Genomic DNA, 11,845 nt, shown 5'->3' on the forward strand with positions numbered 1-11,845 from the left:
ATCAGGGATTTTTGACAACCATAGAGATCTTATTGGTGTGTGTGTATACCATAGAAAACAAAGTTTAAAAACATTGTCTTAGAGTACTTTACATAGGCCTACTTCAACAACGTGATTTCACAACCACCTCAGCTCCACCATGGCTGGGGCTGAGGTGAGAAAATAGTACCTCTCGAGATGACCGGAAATGACACTTTTATATAGTAAAATTCATCATCATCACATTACCATTATAGTCAAAATGAAACGCCAACAAATTTCTCATGGTCTTTTATCAGGGATCTACGGTACTTAATATCCAGGACAACTCAGGTCTAATTATAGCTTACTAAGCTTTAATTATATATATTATAGTATGATCAACAAATCACAACTTTTTTTTCCCATTTAGCAAAATTTTCCTTACTTTTTAATGCTATTAATATTATTATCAATTATTACTATCGTCATCATCATCATTTTTATTATTATTATTACTATTAGTAGTAGTATTATTAAACAAACATGAACTTTTATCAGGGATTATTAACGTGTGTGTGATATACCATAGGAAAAAAAAGCTTAAAAACATTGTCTTTGAGTATGTACTTTACATGGGCCTACTTCAAAAACGTGATTTCACAACCACCTCAGCCCCACCATGGCTGGGGCTGAGGTGGGAAAATTTGAGGAAATAGTACCTCTCGAGATGACCGGAAATGACACTTTTATATAGTAAAATTCATCATCATTATAGTCAAAATTTCTCATGAAATTTTATCAGGGATCTACTTAATATCCAGGACAACTTGGGCCTAATTATAGCTTACTATTAGCTTAACTATATATACTATATTATGATCAACAAATCACAACTTTTTTTCGCATTTAGCAAAATTTTCTTCACTTTTTATTGCTATTAATATTATTATCAATTATTACTATCGTCATCATCATCATTGTTATTGTTATTATTATTATTATTATTATTACTATTAGTAGTAGTATTATTAAACAAACATTTAAAGAAACTTGCAAAAGGATAAAAACGAAATTGAACCACAGTATCGCATTTCTATCTTAAAAGACCTGGCCTGAGATTTATGGATTTAAGATTTTTTTAAAACACGCTTAGGCCTATGTATAACGTGTACTGATGCATATTTACATGTTTAGAAGTATCCATTTTGAGTGATCCAAGGAAAGAATTTGTATTGGCTCAAGAATAAGCTTTAAAATGTTAACACTGTGTACAAAGGGGGGAGCCGCGGCTCTCACGACTCCCCCCCCCCCTGGATACGTCTCTGCCCAGCAGCAAGAAAAACCAATAGCTGAACAAAGGGCGGATGAGCTCCTCGGAGTCAATGGCCAACCATTAATTAGTTTAAGGAATAGGAGTATTTTAGTCTCATTGTTATTATTATTATTATTTTTATTTTATTTTACTGTTATTATTTTATTGTTATTTTCATTTTCTCAGTTGGCCTATATTATTTCTCTGTAAAGCGCATAGGGGCAATGTGCAATATGCGCTATATAAATATAACATTATTATTATTATTATTGTTAACATATACATATGTATCAATTATCATCTCTAATGACTCATGTGCAAGATACATTTTTATGATCTATTTCTGTCTTGGAGTTGAAAATCAAAAAAGGAAAGTAAAAAATGTATACTGTAGTTTGGTTAATTTTTTATTCAATTATTAGATTTACTTACTATTATTAATTATGATAGATTTATTGCTTTTAGATATAATTTTGTTATATTATTCTTATATACAACATACAGTAAAATAGATGAAGAGATGTATGTTTTATTTTCAAAACAATTATAATTACAATACTTTGTTTTTTTATATAAACTACAAAAGTATGAGCGAGATAAAAATGATGAAAACATAGAATAATGGAAAGTGCTTAGCAAAAAAACTAAATACAGTAAAACATTAACTGATATACAAAATACAAATCAATTATTATTAATTGATCTTATTTAAAATAATTATGTATATACCTCAAATTGTTCTTGACCATGCAAAAAATATCATAGCATCAAAATCTTCCAGACCATTTCTTCAAAATGCAGTTTATCTTTAAAACATAATTATAATACATTATTTAAAAATTAATAAAATTACTATTATTACTGTATTGCGTCGAATATACAGTACCATTGAATTGATTGGGTCATTAACCAAAAAAATAATGCCATGCAGCATTGAATTAATATTAATGTAATACTGTAAATAAATAGGCCTACTAGGCCTAGCCGCTTGAGAAATTAAATTTGAAGTCATTAATAGAGTAATATGATGAGCATAATTCTTCTTAAGATTACACACAATGTGAAGCTATCCTTCCACTGTATCAAAGGTTAGTATTTAGTAGACCCGCCCAAGCTTGGCCTGCATTTAAACTAACTACCTCCAACTAATGACCTAGGGTCCAGGGTAACCTACAGTCAGTATAGGCCCTACCCCAGGGCCTAACTAAAATAAATAAGGAGAGGCCAGGAGACCGACCGGTCGATAAAACCAAGTTTGAACTTCGTATTATTTTGCCATTGCATAATACAGTTTTACAACAAAACAGTATATTAGTAGAACGTTTTCTATCAACGATGTGCCTTTTAAAATTTAGTGACAATTCCGAGCGGGGTGTGGACGTTAGGACCAATTAAAAGGATTTAAATTAAGGATAACACTCCACCCACGATATTTCAAAATACGGACCTACCTAGATTTGATTTTTATATTAGGCGAGATGTAACGCCGGTTTGCCATGGTATTTAACATTTGAAGTAGGCCTATAAATTTGTTATTTGTAATGCCAATGTTACGGTATGATCTTTATTTGGAAAAACTCATTGAAGCATCATATCTTCACTTTGGCTTACCCTTCACTTTAGCATAGTCTCGATCGTCCCAAGGTCTTCCGACTTCTGAGGTGTCTTAATTACTTTTAAGTTCTTCAAAATTCAAGGTTTTCCCCTCTTGAAAACGGTCAGGTAATTTTCCCCATTGCTTTTACAGTAAATAGGCCTTATGAGTGTATACGTACAGTACATAAAAAAAAATGAGTAGTTGCATATGATTTTTTCCCCATAAATCGATACTTCCCAAAAAGAAAGGGGGTCTGGGGGTTCTCCCCCTGGTTCCACCGGCCATGTTATGTACTAAGTCTGGGTATGTTTTCTACTATTACTAGGCCTAAATATTTTAAGCTATGGTTGGATTTTGGTTAAAAAATATCGCTTATGGTTTTATGGATAAAGGAAGTTAGAAAAGAAGATATCTCCACTCGTTGCGTTTTCACTAGATATCTTCCGCTTCAAGCTCTCCTATAAATTTGAAAAAAAATACTGGATAGGCCTAGCTATTAGCACGTGATCCTTTCAACGGCAAGGAAAGTTTTTTTCCCTGTAAGTAAGCCCAGGAGGGCGATCGCGCTTCTTAAGACTGATGGATTGCAACTACGTCCAAAATTGATTCAAAATCGGTATTTTAAACGTTATATTTGTTCATCGATTCGTAAAATCACTGAATATTACGATTGTCTCACCTATGCACGGTACTGAAAGACGTCCCGCCCAGCCGACTAATTTTAAACATCGATCAAGGACCTCCTTGAGTTTACCTACTACTTTTGTCAGTTCTTGTAGGCACAGGCAGCGTACAAAGAGGTTATGTTTTCTGTGGTTGAGTTGGGTGCCTTACACTACAGTATGCGATTAAAGTACAGTATATAGAGCCATGGAAACATTGTGGAACTGCCTACAGTTTTAATTTTAATTTTAAATTGTTTTGCATTATATGGCCGTTTACTGTTTTATGGGTTTTTCCCATTTGCCTTTCAACGAATATAGTTGTATGAAAAAAATGTGTCTCAGTGGGGTTCAAACCTGCAAACTCTCGCTGTAAGGAAGAATGTCATATCCATTAGATAACAGAGACCTAATAGGATACACGCGCAGATTTGGGTGTAGGTAATAATGACAGTAGAAAAAAAAGTCAGTAGGAAGAAATGCCATTAACAAAGGAATAATACAGTATAATACATACTCCAAGTATCGAAATGCATGCCATCGTGTCGATAGTCAATATTTCAACATTAATTATGTCATAATCAGGAATAATTCATTTCAAAATAGGTGTGTTGTTTAAGATACATACAGGAGCTATCACACTCAGTTAATCCTACTCATATGGTAATTACTGGCGTTCGTAGTATAATTTATCAAGTATCAGTTATTTCTTCATTGTATTAACTACACCTAATTATTTATTAGGTTGTATTTATTATTTTTCCACTAAATTTACCATAGGGCATCATCATTTCTGTTTGTTGTATTTCTTTAAGTTTAATAGTACATTTAATTATAATAATAAATACAATCTGGAGGTTGTTATTTAAGTAAATACAATCTAATCATACATGTATTTAAGTAAATATATGATACTTGAATAAATACAACCCAATAAATCAGTTTGTTGTTGTATTAAGTATTATATAGTATATTTAATAATAAAATAACCAAATAAATCAGTTAATTAGGCTGTATTTAATTAATTATATGTAATTAGTAAATAATACTTAAATTAAACAACCTAAATAAGAATTTTTAATGAGGATGTTTTAGTATAATTTTATTTTTGATAAATAAATAAGTAAATACCAGTTGATCCTACTCAAATGGTAATTACCAGTGTTTATAGTGTAAATAGGAAAGTATCACTTATTTCTTTATTGCATTAACTAGGCCTAATTTATTGGGTTGTATATATTTTACTAAATTCACCATAGAGCATCATAATTACCCTTGCCTCTGAAGGTGGAAGCAGGGGTATTGCAATATTACCCTGAGTCGCCTACGAAGCGCGCGTCTTTCTCTCTTTCTTCCCCCTCTCTCTATCCCATGGCCGGCGGAAGCGGAGGGGCCGAGGGGCCCAGCCCTCCCCCCCCACTTTTTGGCGAAAAATATATAATGTCTGGAGATTTTTGTATGATCGGAAATGCAAAAAAAAAAGGAGGGAAGAAGGAGGAGAAGGATGGGAAAGAGAATGTTTATCCAGTACCTGACCGAGTTACATTTTCTCGCAATTCACATTGGCGGATCTGGGGGAGGGAGTCGGGTGCTGACCCCACCCTTGGGCAGCAAAAAAAGGGGGAAAAGAAAGGAATTCTAGACCTACCTTTTCAGGACCTGTTTGCTGATTTTTTTTTGTTGCTATTATAAAATTAGAATTTTGAACAACATAAAATTTTATTTAAACACACTTCAAATGTCGGGAAAGCTTTCTTTTTGGGATTTATCGATTCATGGAAAAAAGAATACGCATGCAACTACTCATTTGTTAATGTATGTATACAAAAAACTTTGAATTTTGAAGAACTTTAAAAGTCATTAAAAGACATTTCAGAAGTCAGTTAAGCTCATCTCCCGCCATCTAGAAATCGAAATTTTTCCGGGGGAACCCGGACCCCTTTGATTAATTGAATCATTTTCAAGGGCCCCTTTTATCTTTGGAGTTCATTGATTAATTGAATCATTTTCAAGGGGGGGGGGGCCTTGAATTTTGAAGAATTTTAGAGTCATTAAAAGACACCACAGAAGTCGGGAAAGCTCATTTCCCGCCACCTAGGAATCAAAAATTTCCCGGAAAAGAACCGCAGGACGCCCCCCCCCCTTTCTTTTTGGGATTTATCGATTCATGGAAAAACTACACATCTTTTTTTTTGTATGTATACACACATAAGGCCTATTTACTGTATTAACAATGGGAAAAAATTATCTGACCGTTTTCAAGAGTGGAACACCTTGAATTTTGAAGAACTTAATTACTTTTAAGTTCTTCAAAATTCAAGGTGTTCTCCTCTTGAAAATTATTATAATGAATCAATGAACCCAGAGAAAGGGAGGTTCGAGTTCTTCCCGGGAAAATGTTGATTTCTAAATGGTGGACAATGAGATTTCCCGACTTCTGAAGTATTTTTTAGACTTTAATTTAAAAGACACCTCTGAAGTCGGGAAAGCTCATTTCCCGCCTTCTAGGAATCAAAATTTTCTTGGGGAAGAACCCCTGGACCACCCTTTCTTTTTGGGATTCATCGATTCATGCAAAATTCGTATGCAACTACTCATTTTTTAAAAATTGTTATGTATGTATTCACACATAAGCCCTATTTACTGTAATAACATTGGGTTAAAATTAACTGACCATTTTCAAGATGGGAAAACCTTGAATTATGAAGAACATAAGAGTAATTAAAAGGCACTTCAGAATTTCCCGTCATCTAGAAATCGAAATTTTCCCGGGGGAGGAATGTTGACCCCCACCACCTAAATTTGATTCCAAATCTGCACGATTCATAGTCCCATTCATCTTATAAGCAGTGGCGTAACAGGGGAGGGCAGACTGTCCCCCCCCCCCGACGGTTTTTACTGGGCTGACCAAGCTGTCGTACCGGGGTGGGTAAGAAGAGAAAAGAAAAAGGGGAGAGGGAGGGAAATAGAAGGAAGGAGAAAGAAAAAGAAAGGAAAAAGGATAATAAATAGAGAAGAGAAAAATAGGCCTAAAAACAAGAATAAAAAGGAAGATATAATGAACAGATATCACAATACCCAGGCCTGCAACCCCTTCTCCTCTTCAAAAAGTGTCCATAGCGCATTTGATCTCAGCCGCCAGGTATTCTCCGCAATGTGGCGTAACCGCCGGGGGACAAGGGGAAAATATCCATCTGTGGAAAGTCTTTCCCCATTGAATGCCCTTTTCACCCGGGAAAGTGCCTGAAAATCTCAAATTTTAAATAGCATATTTTGTTGAGGTAGGCCAATTTTCTCTAAAAATTGCACATTTTAGGGAGTTTTGATCAATTCCGACGAAATTAGAATTAAAAAAACAATAAATTTTCGCACGCATTTTTTAATGTTAAAGCTTGTGCTTGCTCTCCTTTGCCTATAAGTTATAACACATAGTCCCAAACTCAAGAAAGAAAATTTATGATAGGTCTTTTTACCTAAAAGAAGGGCCTCAATGTGTAATGATGTTGAAAGAATATGTTTGTAATAAATAAAGCCATAAGGAAAATGCTTTTATTCAGTTAAAAAAAATGAGTGTGGCCATATATAACATAAGAGCATTTCTTGTTGAGGTAGGCCAATTTCCTCTAAAAATTGCACATTTAGGGAGTTTTGATCAATTCCGACGAAATAAGAATTAAAAACACAAACATTTTTCGTGCGCATTTGTTAAGGTTAAAGATTGTGCTTGCTCTCCTTTGCCTTCTAAGTTATTTAAAAACATAATAGTCCCAAAATTGAGAAAGAAAATTCAAGATAGATCGTTTTACCTAAAAGAAGGGCCTCAATGTGTAATGATGGTGAAAGAACAGGCCTATGAATTGTAATAAGTAAAACCACGATAAAATGCTTATATTTTAGTTTCAAACACACGTGTGTGCCCTATATTAATAATAAAATAAGCCCTATATGTCATATTGTTTTCTACATGGTGGGCTGTCTCTTATACACATCTAGATGTGTATAAGAGACAGCTGTATTAACAATGGGAAAAACCCAAGACCCCTGTTACGCACCTGCTTATAAGTGGGGCCCCCCACTTTGAAAAACGTTCCGCTGGCTCTATATCCTTCCCCTCTCTGTGTCTGTGTGTGTCGTGTTTCAGTGGTTTGTATGTCCTTCCGGCCACATAACTTAAAACTTTTTGGACCGATTCACTTCAAAGTTTCACACATTGACAATATTGCAGTGTCTCGGTTCTCCTCAAATTTAGTGCTGATCAGAAGTAAAATGTATATTCAGATTTCCAGAACGTTATCTATATATTTTCGGTCGCATCTGACAGAGCCAAATCGAGCGGATTGTTCGACCGCGTACCAACATGGTCGGATTGAACCGACCATGTGCCACATTTTCAACAGACTGGAAGCGGTCTGGGCGGCATGAAACGCCGATTGATGGGATTGCCACCTGAGGCCTATGATGATAGGACTTGTTTGGCGAATGGAAAAGTAAGATGCAGATTTTATGTGTTTTAAATATTTATAGCCGTATATGCCACAATCCTCTGTCCAAATTTTATACCAAAACAAAAAATAATTGTGGAAAAAATATTCTATAGATGCACAAATAATATAAAAACAAGAGAAAGATTTAAACCCCATACATACGATGGAATTTACACATAATGCGTGCACATTCACCGCTTGGCTGCACTTCACCGTATAAGTATGTATAGCTGTTAATATTACACTCCTATAATACAACAACCCGCGGATCGATCGAATCGACTATAAAATAGATATAGGGCGAGGGTGTGTAATCTCAGATCTTGTTTCTATTGTATTTCCTTAAGTATCATAATACATTTATTTAAATTAATACGTATTTATTTAAGTAAACACAACCAATAAATGTAAAATTGGTTTCATTCTATTTACAAATTTGAAATTATAAAAAAAAATGATTGTGTTTCTTTTTTTTTCGTAGTAGAATGAGTAAACATTAGTTATTATCAATGCAGAAAAAATTTATACTGATGCTGTGTATTGCTGAAGGCTACAAGCTATATATATGTCTATTTTCAGATCTATTAGGTTGTAAAAAAAACTAATAGAACCTAATAACAAATCTTATTATAAGTTGTTTTTTTTAAAGTATTATCAGTTAATTATATATAATTAATGAAATACAACTAATTAACTGATTTATTAGGTTGTATTATTATTAATTGTACAATACAATATTTAAGTACAACAAACTAGTTCTATTTTTTCTATAAATTTTACCTTTCAGTAAGTATATTTATTTCAAAATCATAATTACATCATGGATCAATATTTAAATCTTACTAGATGTGTATAAGAGACAGCTCCTTTGCCTATAAGTTATAACACATAGTCCCAAACTCAAGAAAGAAAATTTATGATAGGTCTTTTTACCTAAAAGAAGGGCCTCAATACAACAAACATAAAATTTGTTTTAATCTATGTACAAATCTAAAAACCAACAGATGCACTGATTATGTTTAAATAACATAAAATGAACGTTACTCCGAATAAAGGGAGGGAGGCCATGATTCAACGTTTCAACCTTTATTGGGTCATCATCAGGAATGAGAAAACTTAGTGATTACAAAAAACGCTACAATATTTAAATGAGGGGATTAAAAGCTAGTACAATAACAATGGTAATTATGATGAAACATACATAAAAATAAACTAAAATACTATAAAATAAAATAAATATAAAAATAAAATAATATAAAATACTTGTAGTTTTAATAATGGGTTTTTTTATGGTAGAATCATGAGGGCGAACATTTTTCAAATACATTGTTCAATTAGTTATTATTAATGCAAAAATCTGCTAATACTGTATTTAGGTTGTATCAAGTTAAGTATTATTAATTAATTACAAATAATTAAATACAACCTAATTACTAAATAAATATAATGTACTATATTATATTTACCGTCTATGTCTCATCATGTATTGATATAGAACTATAATTGTATGTTGGTTTACGTTTTAGAAATAGATATAAAAAATAACTGATGCTTTGCTAATTATACTGTGAACACTATTAATTACCATTATTCAGTAGGATGTGTGATAGCTCCTATCCAACCAACACCCTATTCTGAAATGGATTTCCTTTGTTAATAGCATTTCTTCCTACTGGCTTTTTTTCCTACTGGCATTATTTCTGATTTCCTCAGATTTAACACCCAGGCACTTTCTGTCACACAACTGACTAAAACGTTCATACATAGTGAAAATATACGTAAGATAGAAAAGGTTATAGGCCGCTGCAACCTATAAGCTTTTCCAGCTTATTTATTGATTACACTCACAGATCGAAATGGATAATGTAGACGGGTGGTTTGCTGTTTATTTATGAGGTATAGTACAGTAATACAAATACAACATGGTTTTATTTCGGTAATAGCAGTAAATTATATTTGTTGGATAATTTAGACTACCGCTTCCCGCTAGGAGGTGGAGTTCCAATCATCCAACATCTCGGGAAGTAGAATTTACTACTTCACCTCAAACCATGTATTATTTGTACACATACATACCAACAATTACAACATGGTTTTACTTCGGTAAAGCAGTGAATTTTACTTCCCAACTCCAACACCTCGGGAAGTAGAATTCACTACTAACTTCATCTCAAACCATGTTGTAATCAATGCTCCAAATTGTACACCGACAACAAATATTTTAACTTTCATTTAGAGGAGCACTAGGTCATGGTAAAATGCAGATACACCATTTTCAATCACAATTTTGGTGCGTTTCTTATAAAATCGTTTAAAGTTTACATTTTCCGTTCTGCTTGTATAGGTAATGGAGTATTTTGCCGAATTTGAGGATCGTGTTTTATCAAACGTAAACCACATAAAAGGCCTACAAAACAAAACGGAGTACTTTGACGGAAAGAACTATAGTAAGACATAGTTTGGATATTTTAATATTTTACAAAGCTTAAGCAGTCTTTGTTTTCATAATATAATTTTTGTGTTATTATTGTCATATATAGCCTACTGTCTGTCAGATTAAAATCTGGTTCTTTGAAACCGTTAAATATCTTAATTGAGACATAGTTTAAACATTATGAAAACATTATAAAATTTTCAACGTTCTTGCGTTGTAACGTTTCAACGTTCTTGTGTTGTAACATACTGGCCAGCATGATTTACTTCAAATGTATCTAAATTATATAAAATATTTATAATATTTTTCTTATAGTTGGATTTGCAAAGATAGAGAGTACAAATGGTATTCAATGGATAAACAACAACCTGCAAGTTGCTGATGAGACTAAAGTAGAATTTGCTCTTCAGGTCCAAACTGAAATAAAAGGTAATGTTATTCATTATAGTGATTGTTACTTTCATAATTATAAATGATTGATGATATATTAATCAGCAATTACGCTTCAAAGCCTACAATCACAATAGAAAAAAAAAATCAACCGTGGTTCTTAGATAACGTCTGGATTTGAAACCCTTCCGGATTGAAAAACTGCAACAACAAAGACTATGTCTCCATTTCATTAAGTGAATATAATTCCAAATGTCACCTTAATTGAGGTAAAAAATAATGACTTTTACAGTCGTTTTTCACCGGAGCAGCTGCTGCGTCACGACCAACATGGCCTACCGATGGCATGTTTACAGTGTGGTTTTTAAATGAAACGCCAAAAGAGCAACATTATACGTACGTACCGTACTTAAGCATCTGGGTTTTATATGGAACGCCAAAAAGGCAGCTTTCAAACACAGTCGATTTTCTTAAACACAATACACTTGGTTTTCAGGCACAGTCTGTTAACAAAAGCAGTAGATTTTTGTAAAGGACGATCGGTTTTCGGCTTCTTTAGGTGTTACAGTAAAATTTTGTTTTAGCTTGCCCTGGCCAATGCTGACGTCTCATCCTCATTTTAGTGGTTTTTAAATATTTGCATGTTATGTAAAATGATATGAACGTGCTATCAAAACCTGTACCTGAACTACCACTACATTTCTAACATTATAAGTAAAGAAAATAACTGAGCGACATAATGAATTATGCATCCTATATTCTTTTAGCCGTCCTATTGTTCTTTTTATCGAAACTAATCGCGACATTCACATTCTAGTGGGTAAGCGAACGAAACCCTCTAGTTACAAATAATTAAGTAAATAACGTTAATAATAATAATAATCATAATAATAATAATAAATGAATAATTGATGTAACGAATAATAAATGTAAAAATATCGAAATAACTTCAATAATAACAACAGCAACAACTGAAACAGAAATTGCAACGGAATCAGCAACATC

General features: G+C 33.1%; 1 protein-coding gene across 1 annotated transcript in view; it reads left to right on the forward strand.

The window, feature by feature from the left end:
• The window catches only part of LOC117100027, an 18,663-nt gene extending 7,737 nt beyond the window's left edge, over positions 1 to 10,926 (forward strand). Inside the window, exons 2-3 of the mRNA XM_033239577.1 lie at positions 10,361 to 10,463; positions 10,766 to 10,926. Coding sequence (XP_033095468.1) covers positions 10,361 to 10,463; positions 10,766 to 10,926 — 264 coding nt within the window. The remainder of the gene's footprint in view (positions 1 to 10,360; positions 10,464 to 10,765) is intronic.
• Positions 10,927 to 11,845: the final 919 nt, after the last annotated feature.

This window comes from Anneissia japonica, unplaced genomic scaffold (assembly GCF_011630105.1).
Source record: "Anneissia japonica isolate Jap-2015-1 unplaced genomic scaffold, ASM1163010v1 scaffold256_len832006_cov191, whole genome shotgun sequence".
Classification (NCBI taxonomy): Eukaryota; Metazoa; Echinodermata; class Crinoidea; order Comatulida; family Comatulidae; genus Anneissia; species Anneissia japonica.